We start from the raw sequence: 20,257 nt of genomic DNA on the forward strand, positions 1-20,257 counted from the left end.
GCTGTGATAAACAGAGCCAATTGTCTGTTACAGGTCTTCCTCGGGATGAGGACTTGAAGGAATATTCCCAAGCAGCTTTTGAAACTCCTTTTGTTTCAAGGGGGTTCCCTGTATTGTCTGGCCAGACTAGACTGTCTTTTTTCCCATTTTGTTGGGGGAAAGAAAATGTTCATCTTTTCTTCCGTCTGGTGACCGGGAGTCTCTTTCTTCTGTTTGGGCTTTTATCGCCTCCAGCCTTGCAGGCAGCACCTCCCTCTTCTGCCTCCTCCTCCCTCTCCTCCTGTTTCTGCACTACCCTCCACCCTAGGCAAGGCTTACCTAACAGGCTCCTCCTGTACCCTCCTCAGTGCCTGTGGCACCAGTGGTTTCTGGTCCTACTCTCAGTGTCAAGGAGCGGAGAGCACTCCAAGCTGTTGGGCCACCTCCTTATGAGGTTCAAACTGAAACACCTCCCAGGTCAGCAAGAAGGGGCCTAACGGTTCCCTTGGACTTAAACCACTCCTCAGATTTCCCCACAGGTACCCAAGTAACATGGACAGTGCGGAGCAGATTGATTGACTTTTAGTGGGCACAGGTGCAACATATTTTGATGTAAAGTCAATTTAAGTTTGTTTATTGTTTTTAAGTTTATTTATTTTGAGAGAGAGAGGATCCCAAGCAGGTTCTGTGCTGTCAGCACAGAGCCTGAGGTGGGGCTCGATCTCACGAACTGTCTCATAAAGCTTTCGTGGGTAATGGTTACGAACAAGTAGGTAGGTTGAATAAATGAAAAGGTTTCTAGGTAAAACTTTTAATGGCTTTCAAGATCTTTTGTGGCATGAATTTTTTTGTGTGTTTATTTATTTTTGAGAGAGAGAGTACCCATGCAAGCAGGGGAGGGGCAGAGAGAGAGGGAGTCAGAGAATCCAAAGCAGGTTCCAGGCTCTAAGCTGTCAGCCCCAGTGTGGGGCTCAAACTCATAAACCATGAGATCCTGACCTGAGCCAAAGTTGGATGCTTAACCGGTTGAGCCACCCAGGTGCCCCAGTAACCTGAAAGTTTTAAAGTTTTGCTAAGTTAAATGATAAATTGGATTGAATTCATTGGATATCCATAACCTTTCTGAATAAGGTAAAATACCTAAAGCATTGTTTTCTGAACATAGGTTTGTGTTTTTGGCTTCTTATTGTGGAGAAACTGACAGGGTTGCTTTCCTCATCATTTCCATCAGCCTTAATTATGTTTAATAGAATTTTAACTTAGAAACCTTAGTTTCCAGTGAACATGAAGTAGTAACCAATTGTGAACTGTCTGCTACACCAGAATTCTTTAGATTGGCAAATTTATGAATATAGTTCATCATTTCTAAAAACATGTTTTCCCATAGCACAATCTTTCAACAAAGCATGCTTCACAAGAGACTCAACTCTGTATGTAGGAAAGTGGGAAATGTGTTAGGAAGATACAAGAAATGAGAATACATTTTGTTGAGAGGAAAAATAAAGTAGTTTTGTCCTAAAATGAGACTGTTTATTTAGAGAGAGAAGGCTTAGGACAAAGCCTGAGTGAAAAAGAAAGTTGTAGAAGGTTTGTCAAGGCAAATCTTTGAAAAGAACTTTGTATGTAATCATGACTAAGATTGAAATGATCTCTTATTGTCAGCTTGGTTAGTTAAATATGGAGTTTTATAGTGATCTATGATCCTGTTTAGGCATGTACCATGAAACTTCCCAAGATTCAAACTCTCAATAAAGTCTTTTTGACTGATTAGGCTGGTTTATTTGGTATGGTAAGCTACTTGGGAAGTTGTATCACAGAGATGATGATAAAGGTTATGTTGTTTGGGTAAATGCTGTAACTGTTCTAGAAATTATATGAAATTCCTGTAGTTTTAGTATGTTCCGGTACAAGGTCATCATTTGACATTCTGAGCTTCAACATACCTTTTGGAGGACGCGATGATCCCGTAACAGCCACTAACAGGGTTCTCTCCTATTCCTCTCCACCCCAGGCACCCCGTATGCAATGGCCCTGGTGTCTGCTGATTCCCGCATTGCAGAACTTCTCACGGAGCTCCATCAGCTGATCAAACAAACCCAGGTAAAAAGCTGCAGCCCTTGGCTCCTGGAGGGCAGCATGTGAGTGGCAGGGGCAGGGGCAGGGGCGGGGGGTGGGGAGGGTTGTGTTCAGAGAGATTGGACGTGCAGGAGCCCAGGTGATGTGAAGAACGCATTTTAAGAACGAGAATGTGGGGGTATAACTACCCTTCCTGCTGGGTTTTCTATCAGGGGCAGGATTTTGTAATTCTTTCTGTTTAATGACAGCTATATTGAGATCTGGTTCACTAGTTCCAAGTGTCCGATTCCAGTGGTTTTGGTGTATTTACAGAGTTGTGCAACCATCACCACGATCAATTTCCGAATGTTGACATCATCTGACAAAAATGCCCTGTACCCATTATGGCCATTCCTCTTTTCCCTCCACCCTCTTATCTCAGCTGAACACAGATTCTCTTACTGGGCAGGATATTCCAGGAGTGCAGGCAGAGGTTCTCTCCCAGGAGCTGGTCAAGGGCCAAAACTTTTTTGGAATGTGCAGGATCTGAAAACACAGGCCTGTTGAGTTCAACTTTTCCGGCACAGCCCCCCGTCCCCAGCCCTTGGCCTAGGCTCCCTTAGAGTGAAATGATATTGGAGCATCTACATTTAATACAGCATTTCTACATCAGCTATAGCAGCAGTGTCAACACGAGTATGCCTAACATTTGGAGGAGCCGGTGTGGGGTCGGGATAGACTTCAAGAAACAGCCTGTCCTATTGAGCCATTACATACATTTTCATATTTTTATACTAATTTGGTTACCCATTTCGCCCCTTTATCCACTCCTGTTTGTGCCTTATAATACGTTTGTGTTGAACTGTTCCTTTGGGCACTGGTACCAGAATTATCATAGGACTTCTTTACGTAAGGCAGTTGAGTTTTACTGGCGATACCAGGGTGGTACACTGTTGAACTATGGTCATGGTAGAATTCAGTTTCATTATAGAACAAGTTAGTAAGAATTATAGACTTATTTCTTATGCCTTCCCACCAGAATTGGCCTTGCCCACTTACTAGATACCGTACTTAACTAGATATTGTCCTGGACAATAAAAGTATACTTGACAATATTTGCTTTATTACGGTTGGCCACGATTCAGTTATTTCTGGGTTCTGGTGACAAAGCCAGTCACCCTGTTGCAGCTCACAGGCTTGTAAAGAGACTGGTTTTCATTGTGTGCCCTTGTACAGCGGGGCTCACCTCCTCCCTATGGGAAGGACCTAAGCGATACTCAAAGTAACAGCCCTACCTCTGCCAGCTGTACCTCAGGATGTCTTATTTTGATCTGTTCTTGGATCAAGGTAGTCATGGTGCATCAATATAAATTATAAAAGCCCTGTACAGGTGTCCTAGAAGGGCCGCCACAGGTTTAGAAACCCGTGCTTCCCCTAGGTGTGTCCTTGGAGCTCAGTGGCTAGAATGGAGGGCCATTGCCCCATGGCTGCGCAACCCCCATCTAGATTAAAATAGCCAAGAGGCCCTGAGGGGCAGGATGGCAAACCTTTCCCAACAACACATGGGTCCGTGAATTATCCAGCACTATCTGTTGGATTGACCTGGCCCAGTACACTAACTCCTCCTCTTTCCAGGTGGACACACACTCCTTGTCTTCCTCCTACCAGAGAACTCACCTTAGTCTGTTCGTTTTACTAATCAGTCTTCCTCTGAATGCCACTTCTCCTTAAAAGTGTATTCAATTGTCCCATAAGGCGCACACTAGCACCCGCCTCCCCTAAAACCCTTTCTGTCTGTGGGCCAGTGTACTTTCTCCAGCACGCATTTTGTTGCCTACTGACCTGGGTGCAGTGAGGAGACCTATTTCGTACTCCAAAATGCTGGGTGCCCTATACTGGATGTATGGTGGCCACACGTAGATGTATTTTAGCCTGAATGTATCAAATGGCCTCTCCAAACCTTCTTCACCTCAGGGCGAGAAGGTTCCCCAGGGGAATTTGGACCCACCATGTGATGCCTGCTGCTTTAATCCTATCAGAAAGCCATTTTTTTCCATTTAAAAAGATATCTTTTCATTCACAAAAATAAGAGTGGTGTGTGTTTGTGCACGGCCTGTTGGATGTGCCGCTGCTATACTCTGGTCCATTATAATCAGGGTCCTCTCCAAGCATTCGGTCATCCAGGTTTATAGTTACACAGGGACCCATCTCCTGGGAGCCATGCACCACACAGTCATGTGGCCCAGAAGGGAGCGGTTCCCAGAAATTCCTTCCCAAATGAAGTCTTTTGTAGTGGGATGTAACCTGAAAAGTAAGGGTCAGGAGATGCCGGTATAAATATTTCTGGGGCCTCTGACCTGGGATGCGGGGTGCCACAGCAGGATAAAGGGCCGCCCTCATGCCTGTTGACCTCACCCTTGCAGGAAGAGCGTTCACGGAGCGAACACAACTTAGTGAACATCCAGAAGACCCATGAGCGGATGCAGACAGAGAACAAGAGTAAGTAGCTGGGCTCACAAGAGAAAGGGGTGTGGGCCGAGACAGGGAACCTGACTGTTACTAGTGTCGGACAGGATTTGGACAGGATTTTTGCATGGACCTACACAACCCGAAATGAACCGCTCCTTAGCCAGAGGGACAGTTTTCCCTTAGGCTGTGTGATATATGGTGACCCAGGAAACAGATAGCAGATGACTTAGCACTCAGGAGCCTTAAAATCCCCCAATTCTAGGGACTGGGACGTCAGTGAAATGAGGCTGCATCCAGGGGAACCCCTTTGGGCACACAAGCATCCCCAGTAGGCTGGTGTTTTCTAGAGAGAGCTTCCCTCCCATGCACTGCACATGCCCCAGCGGCCCTCAGGCTCAGCCTCCTGGGTTGGTTGGTGCTTTCCAACCCTGAGCAGCTTTGAGAGTTGTTGTCTGTCTTCCTCTGTGCTGCCACGTATTTTCTGTCATGCGATGGCAGAGATTAGAAAGTCCTCTCCTGACATGTAATGATGTGATCTGTACCATATGAAAACGTGAACTCGTCGAACATGGGCATCTGCCTCAGAGAGCACTTCTGACCCAATAAAGCTCACACCCTGGCCCGTGGCCTCTGTAAGCCTCCGGAAGTCTGATTTGGGTGTACTGGAAGCAGGGCCACGTGACCACCAGCTGCCCCTTGCCCACGCCTCTTTCTCTGTTCACTTTGCAGTCTCTCCCTATTACCGGACAAAGCTGCGTGGGCTCTATACAACCGCCAAGGCCGATGCGGAGGCGGAGTGCAAGTGAGTACTGTCCCACCGCCCTGCCCTCAGCCCTCATCTCCCCTTCCCCGCCCGTGTGCTGGGCTCCAGAAGCCTACAAACCACAGCCCCAGCCGCCTTTCCTGCCACGGATAAGCAGATTCCCACTCCCCAGGCTGTCCCTGGGGGCTCGCCTTCCCTAGAACCCACTTTTGGACCTCTCTTTCCCGATAGCCCTGCTGTTTTATAGATGGCAGTGAGGTGGGGACCAGACCCCAGCACTGCCATTTACCAGCCACAGTGACCTTTTGAGCAGGCCCCTCCGTCGAGATTCAGTTGCTTCATCATTACAATGGGGATAATACCATCTACAGAATTGTCAGCATATGAGACGGTTGTATATATAGTGCCTAAGACCAGTGTTTTTCAAACTTCTGATCATTACCTGTGGTAGGAAATACATTCTCTGTTGTGGCTTAATAATAATAATATTAAATACATAATCATCATGTTAATAATATTAATAAAGACTCCTATTGGCCTTACTGTGCCAGGCATTATTCCAAGTACTTTATGTATTTATCTCAATGCTCAGAGCCACCATTTTACAGATGAGGAAACTAAGACCCAAGGGGTTCCATAATCTGCTAAAAGACATACAACTAGTAAGTGGGGGAGCCCAACTTTAGACCCAAAGTCCATATTCTTGGATACCATGCTAGAATGGTTTAATGATTGTCTTTTCACATTTATTTTGTATGCACATATATCATAGAATTGGAACAAGAAATAGTTTGTACTGTTACTATGTCTTTGTGTGTGTGTGTGTGTGTGTGTGTGTGTGTGTGTGTGTGTGTTTTGTTTTGTTTTGTTTTAAGTAATCTCTACACCCACTGTGTGGGGCTCAAGCTTATGACCCAGAGATCGAGAGTTGCATGCTCTTACGGCTGAGCCAGCCAGGTATCCTCTGTTCTGTTTTTTTTAAATGCTGGTTGTTGCCCAGGAAATTAATTTCACAACTCACTAATGAGTTATGGGCTCCGTTTAAATACTGGCCTGCCTATGTGGTGATGGCCAGCACCCTAAACGTTTCTAGTGGTTCCAGATCTTCCTCTCCTCCCGTCAGGCTCTTCATGAGCACACACTGCCTTGTGCTCATGGTCCCAGATTTTCGTCGCCTGCTGTCATCTTTGTTTTACAAACCTTTGCTGGCACCTGTGTCTGGTGCTGGCCATCCACATATAGAGACACGAGGATAGCGAAGACCCTGCCTTCAAGGGCAAACGGTCCGGAAAGGAGAGGCACCCTAAGAAAAGAGTTACAGGACAGTGTGGTTGATGGGCCAGCAGAGGTGGGCTCACTGTGCCTGCAGGCCTGGGATGGCCGTGGGGAGGAGGAGAGACTTGAAGTAGGGGTCAGCAGGTGGACACGGCAGAGGGGACAGTGTGTGGAGGCTGTGGAAGAGTGCCCGCTGGACATGCGCACTGGGGGATTGAGAACCAGTCCTGTGTGGCTGGGAAGGGCAAGGCAGCATGTGGAGGGCTTCCAGGAACTGGGTTTTATCCTGGAGGCCACAGGGAGCCAGTGAGGATGTAAAAGGAGAGAAACCTCTGGCTGCTGTGTGGACGGTAGACTGGGTGAGATTCAGAGCCAGTGAGGAGATCAGGCAAGAGGTGGTGATGGGATTGAGCCAAGACAGTGGATGTGGGGATGGAGAAGCAAGAGCGGGTTCAAGGGCAGATTCTGAAATAAAATTGGGGGAATCAGGGGCGCCTGGGTGGCTCAGTCGGTTGGGCGTCCGACTTCAACTCAGGTCATGATCTCACGGTTTCTGGGTTCAAGTCCTGCGTCGGGCTCTGTGCTGACAGCTCACAGCCTGGAGCCTGCTTCAGATTCTGTGTCTCCCTCTCTCTCTGCACCTCCCCTGCTCATGCTCTGTCTCTCTGTGTCTCAAAAATAAATAAAAACATTTTTAAAAAATTAAAAAAAATAAAATTGGAATCATTTGGGACAGGGGAAGGTGAAGATCCCAGGGTTTTTTTTAGCTTAGAGGCACCAGCTGGGCTCCCTGTGCTGGTCTGGGGAGGAGAACAAAGGGTGGGGCTGACTTAGGCAGGGGGAGGCACGGAGCGTTCTGACCGCCAGCCGGCCTTCCCGCCCACCCTTCCCCACCGCCTCTTCTCCCTGATGTGCAAGTTTGTCATCTGGCCATAGTCAGGCCCTTTCCCGCTCACCTGCACTGGAGTTGGGCTGGCATGAGTTAGAGGGACACGCACATTAGAGAGTAAAAGGCAAATGGCCCTTCCAAGCTTAACTGCTGGGAAAGTGACTGCTTCAGAAAGCAGTCTGGTGTGGGCTCCTCTCTCCCATTGACCCACTGGGAGTTAAACACTCAGAAGCTTATTTCCTAATTTCAGGGCCCAGCCTCTTGCAGTTCCGCCACTTTACTTTTCAGACTGTCAAAAGTTCATACGTTTATTCACTAGACTCTGAGTCCTTGTCAGCACCGGGTGCCGTGCTGGGCCCGGGAGCACATGAGGGGGCGAAGTGCCCCCCTGCCTGCGGGAGGCTCCGAGTCTGGGAGTCTGGGTGGGGAACACATGTCACGGTGTGTTCCCGCGACACTCTCCTCCACCCATACATCTCTAAGCAGATTAATTAAAGCCCTCAGGAAACTGAAGAGGCGCCAAGAGCCAGCGTCAGGAGTTAGTCCCGTGACACGCCGCTAGCTGACTCCTTGACACGCTGCTGCTCTTTCCTCCACATGCTCTTTCCTGCCCCCCGGCTGGGTTTCATCCTCCTGCTTGCAGAAAATGGAAAAGTGCCTGTGTCTTCATTTAACAATTTCTTTCTTCTTTTTTTTTTTTTTTTTAAAGGGCTTGAGGTTGCACACTGGCTGCAGAGGTCTAGCCTTAGTGCAAAAGGCCTTCCGCAAGAGTGGGAGGGATGGGGTCCTCAGTGATACTTTGGCCACAGACAGTGGCTTCCAACCACCCCGAGTTCCGGCTGGGGAAGATGGTTTTAGCCCTGGCTCGGCTGGCGCAGGCAGAGGTGTAGGTTAGCTTCCCAAGGGCCTGAACGACTCCCAGGCTAACACGGCAGGTCCCCAGAGGAGAGAATGATTTGTGGTCTGAGGACGGTCCTTCCGCACGAGGTGCGGGGCCCTGGACAGCTGACCGTTGGCTGCGGGCGCTTGCGGCGTAGATGTTGTTCCAGGCTGCAGACCAGAGGTGGCGCTCTAGTCTTGACCTGTTCCATAGGAAGGAGGTCTCGTCCACTTTTTTCCAGGGTTATGGCCGTTTTCCATTGTGTAGTTAGTAAGTCTCTTGTGGGAGATCATCGAGATTATGTAAATATTCCAGGTCAAGCTGTCTCTTAGCTTTGGCATCTGTTTATGGTTCTTGTTCACAACAATTGGGATTCTTTTTCTTAAAGCTCCCCAGGGGATTCTGATGTGGTTGAGACCCACTCCATTAATGTCTCACAGAGTACAGTTTAGGACATACTGCATAGAGCTGTGTTCTTCAGACAGGCCCAGCAGCAATGGTCAGACTCCCAGGTTCCCTTTGGCCTCCTGGCTTTTACTCCCCTCCCGTCCCGGTGCCTGACTGCCCTGTGTCCCAGTGCTCCCGGCCTGCAGTGGCCCTGGCTGAGCCCTCCCTGTGTCCTGTGCCTGCCGCGCTGAACTGTGATGCTGCAGGCATATCAGGTGACATGTCCACCCCTCCCTGCTTTGGACTGCCCCACTCCATCTGCCTGACAAGCTCCACGAGAGCCTGGGACCCAGCAGGACACAGCTGCGAGGCTGTATTGTGCTGTGTTCTTACTTGTCTCCCTCCTGCTAAATGAAGGCCTTCAGAACTACAGGGGCATTTACTAAAGGTTTACTAGAGGAATAGCTATGGGAGAGGAGATTAAATGACCCAAAATGGAGTCTGTGCTGCTTAGTCCTATTGAAATCGTTTTTGGGGAAGAGTCCTCAAGATCTAGGGTAAAGAAATCTTCCTCCAGTGAGAACTGTTCAGTCTGCTGGATTGCCTGGGCCCCACCCACTCTGGAACCCCGTAAGTTAACTCCAGAGGTTTACTGGGGCTGTGGCCTTTGGGAGACAGATTCCTTCTACCCATACCCCTGCTCTGAGCTGACAGGACTCCCCACAATCCTCTGGAGTGTCTCCTTTTACACGTCCCAGCGTGGGCAGAGCCCGAGCCTTAACTTCCACCCTGCGAATCTCCAGACTGTTCAAAGCAGCCAGACCTGTAACATGCTTTCTTCAGGCTTTGTCAGATGCAGTTCTCTCTGCTTTGCTTGCCTCTCTGCGATTCTCTTGGATTCTTTGGCCTGCTTCCTCTCACTAGCTTATCGGTTCTTTTATGCGTTTAAAATTAAAAAAACACAGGTGCCTGGCTGGCTCAGTCAGTGGAACATGTGACTCTTGATCTTGGGATTGGAGGTTTGACCCCCGACCCACGTTGGGTGTAGAGATTACTTAAAATTAAAATAAATAAACAAACCAAACCAAATAAATAGGGGTGCCTGGGTGGCTCAGTCGGTTAAGCGTCCGTCTTTGGCTCAGGTCCATGATCTCACAGTTCACGAGTTCGAGCCCCGCGTCGGGCTCTGTGCTGACAGCTCGGAGCCTGGAGCCTGCTTGTGATTCCGTGTCTCCCTCTCTCTCTGCCCCTCCCCCACTCGCTCTGTCTCCTCTCCTCTCCTCTCCTCCCTCTCTCTCTGTCAAAAATCAACATTAAGAAATAAATAAATAAAGAAGCACTTAGGGTTTATAGTTTTTGGCAGTAGGGTTGATCTGAGTTACCCAGCCTGCTGTAAGCAGAGACGGAAGTCTGTGCTTTTTGCTTCATCCTGACGCCTTCTCTCCCTTCTCCCCACCCTCAGTATCCTCCGGAAAGCTCTAGATAAGATAGCAGAAATCAAGTCTCTGTTGGAGGAAAGGCGGATCGGTGAGTCTTGACCAGGCTGAGTGAGGCTTCTGAGAGCAGCAGCCACGGCTCCCTGCAGCCTCAGCCCTGTGTGCTCGTTCCGTGGACTTGCGATGGGGGGAGCGCATCTGTGCAGCCCTGGTCTGGGAGGGAATGGAGACGCTCCCCTGCTCAGAGGCAGGGGCTCCCCAGCGTCCCTGTGCAGACCTGGGAGGTTTCATCCCCCCACCTGTGCTCGTCTCCCTTGCTCTTGGGCCTGGGCAGGTGCCTCCTTCCCGCCACCTCCACTCGCACTTCTTTCTGTCGTAAACCCTGGCTGCTCTGTGAGGGCCGTCCTAGGATGGAGTTTACACAGGTGCTGGCTTCCAGACCCCTTCGGGCCGCCCCGGCTCTCCCACCTCTCTTACCGTAACATTCAGTGAGCCCACAGCGGGCAGTCGCCTCCCCCGTCAAACGTGTCACACCGCCAGCGGGGTCCGTGTGAGGTTGACTGGGTGTGTGGCGCCATGCCTGAGGAGGTCAAGGGTCTGACTAAGGAACCTAAAGTTGTTTTACCTTTATGTGGAATAACAGCACATTCTAATAGTAGAAAAGCACACCTAATTGTACACACAGCTCTGTGAAATTTTCACTGACTGAACATCTGATGTGACCAGCATCTCAGAAGCCCCCCTTTTTGCCCTCTTTCGTCCTTCACACCAAGGGACCCCCCGACCCGACATCTCACCGGTCCGTGAGAGTAGTCCGCAAGTGTTTCTCCGCGGGCATCTGGCGGAAGGGGCCCGGGATCCCATGTGGGCCCTTGCAGCTACCTCGGGAGCTGGGGTTCCAGGCCGAGCTCCACTGGCAGCTCAGTGCATGGGTGGGCCTGGGGGAGGCGCCCTGTCCCCGGTGCCTCAGGGGCTCGCTTCCTTCCCACAGCGGCCAAGATCGCGGGCCTGTACAATGACTCGGAGCCCCCTCGGAAGACCATGCGCAGGGGGGTGCTGATGACCCTGCTGCAGCAGTCGGCCATGACCCTGCCCCTGTGGATCGGGAAGCCTGGTGACAAGTGAGGGCAGGCCCCGGGTGGAGGGAGCTGGTAAGTGGGAGGGGCTGGACCTAACACCTTGTCCCACCCTCAGGCCCCCGCCCCTCTGTGGGGCCATTCCAGCCTCTGGCGACTACGTGGCCAAACCTGGAGACAAGGTGGCTGCCCGGGTAAAGGCTGTGGATGGGGACGAGCAGTGGATCCTGGCCGAGGTGGTCAGCTACAGCCATGCCACCAACAAGTGAGTCGACACCCACGCCTCCGTCTGCGCTCCCGTTACACCTGTGCGGCTGCCCCTCCCCCACATGCAGGATGGGAGAAGGGCTTCCCTCGGGGTGCCTGTGGGGACGGGGACAGTGTGTGGAGCAGGCTCCTTGGGCCCCTTCCCTGCCCCGTTCGTGGCTCCCCGACTTGGCGCACCTCCCTGCATCCACCGTTTTCCTTTTGTTCGCCAGGTATGAGGTAGATGACATCGACGAAGAAGGCAAAGAGTGAGTGTGCTGGTCAGGGCGGGACCATGGAAGCTGCTGGGAAGGAGCCCCCGCCTGGCCGCGGGTTGACCTAAGCCCCCCCTTCCCCCAGGAGACATACCCTGAGCCGGCGGCGCATCATCCCACTGCCCCAGTGGAAGGCCAACCCCGAGACGGACCCTGAAGCCTTATTTCAGAAGGAGCAGCTCGTTCTGGCCCTGTATCCCCAGACTACCTGCTTCTACCGTGCCCTGATCCACACGCCCCCACAACGGGTAAGCAGCCCCCACGGGAGAGACCGCGCAGGACACGACGACTGGGCTGACCCCATGGGTCATGGGGTCACCGTCCACCTCCCTCCCCTCCTGACCCCCTCCTCCAGCCTCTCTGAGCTGGGAGGGTCCTGTGCGTTGCCCTGTCTCCTGCTCACACTTCCCCGCAGCTGCCCTCCGGCCCTGCCCCCTACGGCAGTGCCAGCCAACCCCTCTCCCACCTTCAGAGTCCCAGCAGGCCCTGAGTGGAATGTGACCCACGAATCCCCTAGTCTCACCTCACCTGCGCATTTCGACAGGCAGCCCTGAGATGGGAAGGCCCGTGCCGGGGCCCTTTCTCCATCCCCGGCTGCGCTCCCTCATGCTGGTCACCCTTCACCTCATGGTGGGGGAAAGGCCCTTCTCCCCTCTTCCTCCAGGATTCCTGCCTGCTGCCCTCTGGGTTTTTCTTGATCCCCTTAACAGAGGGTCCTCAAAAGGCACCAGATCCTCTATGTAGGATCTCCCCGTATAGACATAAGTCTCCCTCCTGCTTGCTCTTTGTTGCTGAGAAAAGAACTCCGTCCTAGCAGGGATTAGGTTCAAACATCTAGACTTTTTGAGCAAGGTTGGGGACAGGAGAGGTTGGGAGCCCCAGAGGTTCTGCTCATTCTTGGCACAGGGCCTCGTCTGGGGGTCTCTGACCAGCCCCTCCTGTCTGCCCCCTACTGCAGCCCCAGGATGACTATTCAGTCCTGTTTGAAGACACCTCCTATGCGGATGGTTACTCCCCTCCCCTCAATGTGGCCCAGAGGTACGTGGTGGCTTGTAAGGAGCCCAAGAAAAAGTGAAGTGGGCTGGCAGACTCCAAATCCCCTGCCGTCCTCACAGGGGAGTGCAACAGAAGATTTTGTGATCAAATAAATATTGTTCCCCTTTGCCCACGTCTCCTTGGCTTTGCTTTTCCAGGCCCTTCTCCCCCTCCTCCTGACAGGACAAGTTGGGGAATTGGAGGCCGCGGAATGCGGAGGAGATGGCCGCATCTGGTCCCAGCAGGCATTTAGTTTCAGTTGAGGTTTGCTCTTTGCTCGCATTAGAGACTCAGGGTGTTAACACAAACGGAATTTTATTCTCGACCCCGGGGTCAGGCCGGGTCACGGCAGCGGGGCCGCGGGCGTGCCTCGGGGAGCACCACTCACAGGTGCGTGCGGAAGCGGAGGCTGCAGCCCGCCATCCTCTCCGCATAGTGGGCGTCAAAGCGCTCGTTCTGGGCCACGGTGAAGGTGGTCTTCCAGTCCCCCGCGACGCCTGTGGGCACGAGGAAGAAGGGCAGCGTGGCTGTGCGTCCTGGCGGCAGAGGCAGCCCCGGGTGGCTCGGGCAGCTCTCGCTCTGCTTCCACGCTTGCCTCCCCGCCCAGCCAGCCGCCCGGGCGCTCACCTTTCCTCATGAAGGCTGAAACGCTGTGATCCATGATGTCAGGGGGTATGGTGGTGTGGTTAGCCATGGGGTTCTTCTTCATCTCCTTGAAAGACGTTTGCTGGGTGATGAGATCCACGGTCTCCTCTGGCAGGGTGCGCCCCACAAACTCCAGGATCTTCTGAATTTCCCTTTTAGGGTTCTGGAGCAGCAGAGGGGCTCTTCAGTAGAGGTTGGGATCGCTCATTGAGCAAACAAAAGGGGGCCTCCCAACCCCTTGGGGGACCTGGCCGCTTCCGCTTCTGGCCCTCCCAGCCCCAGCTCCTGGGGCCTGCCTTCCCTGGACGCACATTAACTGCCACTGCCCTGTGACCCTGTAACAAGCTCTGCCTGGGTCCCAACGGGTGAGGGCAGGGACAGGTGAGGGCAGGGACAGTCGTCTCTCAGAACTCTGGCCCCAGGGAGAACAGCAGCAGCAAATGGCCAGTGGGTGGCGAGGTGTCGCTCCGGTCTGAGACGAGCCCTACAGTGTTGCCCCCCGGGTGGCACCGCAGCTCCATGTCCCGGGCGGGAAGGCGGGCTGGGGGGGGTCCCGGGGACTGACGTGGGGGCTGCCATGGGGAAGGTGGCTGAGAGGGCCTCGGCAGGTCCCTGTGGGCTTCTTGGCTCTCTGGAGAGAAGTGGCAGCAGGTGACCTCCCCTCTTTCATGTCCTCGTAGAAGAGGTAGAGAACAGGGTGGGTATGACTCAGCTCCCACCACTCCCACACGTGCTGATACCAGGACCCGTAGGACACTGGGGAAAGGGCAGGGGCAGGGACACAGAGCTGGCATTAGTTTTGACTGACCGCCGCTCAGCTCCACCCCACTCCTTCCTCCAGATTGAGCCCCACCTTCTCCGGCCATGAACTTCTCCAGGAAGCTGTCCCAGGTGTCAGGGTCAGGGTGCACCTTGGCCATGCGGTAGAAGTGGTAATAGGAGACAGCCACATCCTTTGCGTTGCGGGCAACATAGACCACCTGGAGGGGCAGACGACCCCGCCCCACACACACACCCACGCATCATCACCACACAGCGAGCCAGGCACTGGATGTTCCACCTTTCACAGCATCCCTGCGAGGGAAGTTCTCCCTGGTCTGACCAGAGGGGAAACTGGCTTAGAGGCTGACTTGTTTGTGTCCCTGGAACCCTATTTGATGCTAATCTAATCCCCTCAGTGCCGCCATACCCAGATTTGGAACCAGGCGTGCCCCACTGTCACCAGCCCCCTCCTCTGTGGGCCTGGGGAGGCCTGCAGAGAAGACTGCCTCTCACAGCTCTGCACAGAGGAGGCTCACTTTCACCGACTTCTACCACAGGATGGGGCAGACAGCCTTCCCCCTTAAGATGAGACCTTCCTCTCAGGACCAAAACTGGGATGGCTTCCTCTGCCACTCACCTTGACCTTCTGATCCAGCAGGGTCTGAGGGAGCAGGGCCAGGGGCAAGTGCGTCTTGATGATTCGTGGGGCCGGTGTGTCTTTCAGAACCTCCATACCTGTGCCGTGGGCGGGGAAAGGTCTGCTGAGCTAGAGCCCAGTCCTGCCTCCTCCCTCCGTTCCACATGGCCCTAGAGCCCTACTGCACACCTGTGGGAATCCCTGGAGCCTTGAACTCAAGGAAGGGTACCCGGATAAAGACGGGGGCCCTGCGACACTTCTCCAGATCGCCACCTTGGTAGATCATGTCCAGGATCTCGCTCACCCAGGTGGTGCCTGGAGAGCAGGGAAAGAGGAGGCGGACAGGGCTGCGGGTGGCCCCCTGCTGGCCCAACGCGGGACTTGTGGCCCAGGAGAGGGGTGGGTGGCCCTCCTCACTTACCTGATTTGGGGTAGGTGCTGATAAGCAGGTCATCGGGCTGGGCCTGGAAGTTCTGCAGTGGTCCCAGTGCCTCGGCAAAGTACTCGATGAGAGGGATCCCCTTCACGTACTGCAGTGGCGGGCGTGAGGTGTCCGGGACCAGCTCCGTGCCGCTGCGTCAGGGGCCAGAGTGCAGCCTACTTCCCTTAACATCACAACATGCCATCTACTGAAACCTTTGCTTTAAGATAAGGGACTGAAGGCTGGGTGACTTGCCCCCACTCACAAGGCTAGCGAGCGGTGGGGGCTGGGGTCCAAAGCCACACGTAACCTGCAGAGGGTCACAACGCCGGCTGCACCTTCACCTGAAGGGCCTGAAAAATCCCAGAGCTTGGGGCCACACCCCAAACCAGTTAAAATCACTCTGGGGGCCCAATCCCAGTTTTTGGGAAGCTCCAGATTCCAGTGTGCACTTGAGAAAACTACTCTAGAGGCTGCCTGTCCTAAGTCCCCCCCTGTTTTCTTTCTCATACTACTTCCTGCTTCAGCCCCTGGCCTACTGCACTGGCCTCCTCGCCCTGTCGTCCCCTGGAGCTCCTTGGGCCCCTCACATGTGGAAACATCCCAAAGGCCAGCCTGTGACCCCACTTGTCCAACCACACTCCATCTTGGCTCGGAGATAAACACAACCAGCTGAGCAACTGAGATTCTTTTAGGGGCTAAAGTCTGAGATGTAGATGAGCAAAAGAGAGGAGTCACGGAAGGGGGTTTCGGACCGGGTTGCAGTTGGCAGACTGCTTTCCCGAGGGAAAGCACAAGGATGCCATGCCATCAGAGGCAGCAGCAGAGAGAGAGGATCTGGAGAGAGGAGCTAGCAACACCAAGTGAGGGAGGTCTGGTCTGGCCCAGCCCAGCCCAGCCCACCCCAGCACTCACCGCACCTCTCTGGATCTTGGCCTTGTGGCTCCTTTGTGCTGTGGCTTACTGGGTGCAGTTGTGGGGAGTACAGAACTGCTTTCTGAGCTGAAGCGTTTCTAAGTCCAAAGTGGGAGGTTTCTGGAGCCAGCACTGGGATCTGGCCGTCCTCCAGGAAGGAAAGGGTGGAGTTTAGAGTGGGAGGGCCCCCCTGTGCTCCCCTCCTCAGCACCTTAGCCAGGGCCCAGCTTAGACTGACCCGAAAATCCAAGATACGGGTTTAGCATGCAGAAAATAAGAGTGAATCTAGACAACAGGGCCCAGTAAGCTTTCATTTTTGTCTTTTGGGGGTTTTTTGAGCTGTAATCCTGGCTCCTGACCTGCCTTCCAAACTCCACCCCTGCAGGGCGGGCCAACCAACAGCTTTTTCTAATGGATCCAGCCAGTTGAGAGGGGGCAGGGTGGAGAGGAAACATGGGACACTCCCGTGAGCAGGGTCACTCACCTTCCTGGCTGGCTCCAGGCCAGTCTTGGAGATGCCAAAGGTTCAGGCTGGGGGGTGCCGCACAGGCCCCCAGCAGCCCAGGGATTCTAAAAACTGTTACTCTTGACCTCTGACAGCAAGGCCAGTACAGAGCAATATGGGTGGGCAGCATGACAGAGTCTGGGGTGGAGCAGAAAAGGGAGGAAGAATGCCGAGTCTAATAACCCTGGGAGTGAGTCCAGCTTCATGATTCCCAAGGGATTTCATGGAGATTCATTCATGGTTGGTAAAAGAACCATGGCCCCCAGAAGGTGCTTTTCTCTCACTGGGTCTGAAGGGGCTCTGCAGACAGAGACAAGAAGGAGTTGGGGCTTAGAGAGCCACGGGGCTCCATGGGGGTAGAGTATCCCCGTCCCCCTTCCACCGCACTCTTGGCCTCTGTCCTTCCTATTTGTATTAAAGTCCAGAGTCAAGCTGGGCACTGGATTTGGATGGGCTCTGAGTCAAGAGTGTGTCCCCCAAGCAAAGCACTGTGTGATGTCAGAAGCGTGCTAGGGACAGCTGAGGCACCCGGGCCTCCAGAAAGAGGAGAGGCTCCTCCACACAGGCCAGCAGCCTCTCCCTGCCTCTGCTCTTCTCTTCAGGCCCCAGTGACTGGCAGGGCCTCTGCCTCCAGCCCCCAGCAAACACCAGGAAGTTCCGTTAACTCAAGACTCTTTATTGTGCTCAAGTAAAAACCGCCCAGACCCACAGGAGTGGCACAAACAAACAGTGGGCGGAGGATCAGGTCTCCAGCATGTCTGTCCAGTGTTCCTGTGGAAACAAGAGGACCGGTCAAAGGCAGCCGGGGGGGGGGGGGGGGGGGGGGGGGGGAGGGGGAGGCTGGGGCCAAAGCCACCTCTCACCTCTTCTAATTCCAAGTTCTCTTCTTCCTCCTCGGTGCCCATCTGGCACAGCCAGATCAGGTCTCCCCACAGCAGTGAGTTCTTACAGCTACCAAGGGGTGCAGTTGGTAGGAGACACAGTCAGGATCACAAGCCTCTTCCAGGCTAGGCCCTGAGTGCCAAGATAAGGACTCGGCTGCCCTGGGCCTGGACTTGGACAACCGACGCCATCTTCCCAAAGGTAGGCCAGGCTGGGGCAGGGGTGGTGGACTCACCCAGGGCATTGACCCTCTAGGGGCAGAAGCTGCCCTGGCTCCTTCTCCAGGAACTCCTCTGCAAGGCAGATCACGTGGGCCCTGAGGCGGCAGCCAGGGTGGGGGCAGCACAGGGGGCCCTCTTCATCCTGTCAGAGGTGGTAGGCAGGTAAGAGAGAAAAGCGGGAGGAATGATGTAGCTAAACACTCAGAATTTCTATGGACCAGATACTGTTCCAGGGGCTTTGCATTAAACAATCCTGTGAGGCACATACTACTGCTATTTGCATTTTATAGATGAAACTGAAGCACGGCGAGGTTACAGCACTTGCCCACAGAGACCAAGCTAATCAGTTTCCTCTCAGCATGAGCAGTGATTATATATTTTTAAAATTTTTTTAACGTTTATTTATTATTGAGAGACAGACACAGAGCATGAGCAGGGGAGGGGCTGACAGATGGAGAGACACAGAATCCAAAGCAGGCTCCAGGCTCCGAGCTGTCAGCACAGAGCCCAACGCCGGGCTGGAACTCACAAACCGCGAGATCATGACCTGAGCTGAAGTCGGACGCCTGACCGACTGAGCCGCCTGACCGACTGAGCCACCCGGCCGCCCCACGGGCAGTGATTATATAAACAGCACGGCCACTGCAACCACACCTATAGTTCTTCCAGCTAACTGACCGCAGGCAGGTCACTTAATCTCTGAATGGCAGGTACTCAATTTACATTTCCTGAGAGCTCCGAAGAAGTCAGGCCCATCCTTTCAGTTAATCTGTTAAATATGTATTGTCTGTTTTCCGGACCCTTTTCTACAGCAGTGAACAAGACCTGGCCTTGTATGGGCGGTGGGAGAAACTGACAAGATGAATAAAACACCTAGCATGTTAAAGAATAAGTGTTTAGGTTAAAAAAAAAAAAAGGCAAGGAAGTGTACAAGAAAGAATTGCAGTTTTAGACGGAGAGCCGAGGAAGACTTCATGGAGAAGGGGAAGGTGGCACTTTATAAAGACCGAAAGTCTAGGGAAGAGCCTTACAGTCAAAGGGGAAAGGCACAGGCCCTGAGCAGGAGGGTACTGATTCTGAGGAATGGCAGCAAGTAGGCTCATCCCCATTTGAGAAACGAGGGCAAAAGGTGTCAGTGGACTGCCCGGTCCCTCAATAAACAGCTGGATCCCAAGTCGTCTGAACCCTGAAGGCCAGGTGGAGCCGCTCACCTGGAAGGAGCGTGCGCACAGGGCGCAGCAGGCCTCGGCATCTTGGTCAGGCTCGGACTCCAGGTCAGCTAAGGGTCCGGCGCGGCGCTTCGGGGCCACGGCGCGGGGGGGCGGCGGAGGCCCAAAGGTCAGCGGCATGTGCGGCGGTGGCGGTGGGCAGAGGTCACATCGGAAGTCGGCGCGCAGCCAGCGCACGGTGAGCGGGAGGCGCACCCAAGGCGGCACGCGCAGCATGTGTGCCAGCACGCGCAGGTGGAAAGCGAAGGCGGCCTCGCTGCGCAGGCGCGGGCCCACGTGAGCCAGGCGGCGTGAGGCTTGCGGGTGCTGCCAGGCCCACTCGAACTGCGGGCGGAGAGTAGGGGCTTCAGGGACGCCCCAGGAAGGGGGCCGCCAGGGGAAGGCCCGAAGCCCCAGCCCATTCTCCCACCGTCCCCGTCTCCTTTCTTACCCGAAGGGCGGCCACGGCGGAAGGGAAGCTGTGCACGATAAGCACCATCGCCCTGGGGAAAAGAACGAGGACGCGGCCTGTGAGCCCTCCGCCTCACCCCGCGTCAAGCTGAACCCCCTCGCCATGATTCACCCCCAGTCCTACCTGAGAGTGAAGTCCTCATGCCAGGCTTCAAGCCTAGTCCGCGAGGCCCCGCCCCCTTCGCGAAGGTGCATCCTCTCACACCTGCCAACCTCAGGCCCCGCCTCCAGCACAGGCCCCGCCTCCTGTCCTCTCCCTTGCAGACTCTCTCTGATACAACCCCAGCCTTGTTCATCAGCCGCTGTCACCGGACCAACCCTAGATCCTCAGTCCCCTTCTCACTCAATCCCTGCCTCTTAGTCCCACAGCCGAGTTTCACAGGGCTCCGCCTCCCCACCGTGCTCCTCCACCCTTGGTGCCATTGCACCAGGAACTCGCATCCCGGCCCTGCTCTCAGCCACCGCACCGGCTCCGCCCACTGTCACTGGCTTGGCCCCACCCCTCTCGGCAGGCCTCTCCTCAGAGCCTCGCCTCTCCCTGGAAGCCCTGCTCCAGACAGCAATCCACTCCCTCTTACCAGGGCCCGCGCCCGCTGGTCCGCCAGGCCCCTCCTTTCTTGCGGCCCCCGTTGTGCTGCTGGACCCTACGAGTAGGGTTGACGGTGAACCCCACGTAGACGCGACCCCGGTGCCGAGGGTTCAGGCAGTAGAGCAGATAGACGCCGAAGAAGCGCCCGGGCCTCGCCGCGTCCCCCCCAGGGCCCATCGAGACTTGTGGGTTGATTGCTGTGGCCTATGACCTTAGGGAGGACTGAGTTGCCAGGG

The 20,257-nt window shown here is 54.2% G+C and overlaps 4 protein-coding genes across 18 annotated transcripts in view; 2 read left to right on the forward strand and 2 right to left on the reverse strand.

Moving 5' to 3' along the window:
* Nucleotides 1–20,257, forward strand: part of ARHGAP17 (Rho GTPase activating protein 17) — a 141,762-nt gene that overhangs the window by 12,959 nt on the left and 108,546 nt on the right. The window lies entirely within an intron of this gene.
* Nucleotides 1,950–12,894, forward strand: LOC123589472 (SAGA-associated factor 29). The gene is made up of 9 exons (XM_045461603.1): nucleotides 1,950–2,079; nucleotides 4,458–4,533; nucleotides 5,233–5,305; nucleotides 10,160–10,224; nucleotides 11,125–11,254; nucleotides 11,328–11,474; nucleotides 11,689–11,724; nucleotides 11,816–11,978; nucleotides 12,689–12,894. Exons 1-9 carry the CDS (start codon nucleotides 2,005–2,007, stop codon nucleotides 12,803–12,805), a joined length of 882 nt encoding a protein of 293 aa, XP_045317559.1. The 5' UTR covers nucleotides 1,950–2,004; the 3' UTR covers nucleotides 12,806–12,894.
* On the reverse strand, nucleotides 13,064–15,387 carry LOC123589687 (sulfotransferase 1A1-like; the record flags this gene model as incomplete). The annotated part of the gene is made up of 7 exons (XM_045462113.1): nucleotides 13,064–13,262; nucleotides 13,393–13,573; nucleotides 14,072–14,166; nucleotides 14,264–14,390; nucleotides 14,810–14,907; nucleotides 14,999–15,124; nucleotides 15,231–15,387. Coding segments are annotated over 7 exons (897 nt in total), but the record flags the coding sequence as incomplete, so codon positions are not given.
* On the reverse strand, nucleotides 15,312–20,198 carry LOC123589473 (structure-specific endonuclease subunit SLX1-like). 15 transcript variants are annotated; one of them, XR_006708353.1, is made up of 9 exons: nucleotides 20,011–20,198; nucleotides 19,413–19,464; nucleotides 18,965–19,306; nucleotides 17,768–17,895; nucleotides 17,514–17,601; nucleotides 17,360–17,421; nucleotides 16,630–16,950; nucleotides 16,151–16,293; nucleotides 15,312–15,414 (listed from the first exon to the last, which is right to left on the reverse strand). XR_006708353.1 is itself a non-coding variant. In XM_045461604.1 (7 exons), the coding sequence occupies exons 1-6, from the start codon at nucleotides 20,196–20,198 to the stop codon at nucleotides 17,392–17,394; spliced, it is 828 nt and encodes a 275-aa protein (XP_045317560.1). In that variant the 3' UTR covers nucleotides 16,369–16,950; nucleotides 17,360–17,391. The 15 variants fall into 15 exon arrangements, 3 of the variants coding, with proteins under 3 accessions (XP_045317560.1, XP_045317561.1, XP_045317562.1); XR_006708352.1 differs by having other exon boundaries at nucleotides 16,146–16,293; XR_006708356.1 differs by having other exon boundaries at nucleotides 15,315–15,406; nucleotides 16,146–16,293.

The sequence above is a fragment of the Leopardus geoffroyi genome, chromosome E3 (genome assembly GCF_018350155.1).
Source record: "Leopardus geoffroyi isolate Oge1 chromosome E3, O.geoffroyi_Oge1_pat1.0, whole genome shotgun sequence".
Classification (NCBI taxonomy): Eukaryota; Metazoa; Chordata; class Mammalia; order Carnivora; family Felidae; genus Leopardus; species Leopardus geoffroyi.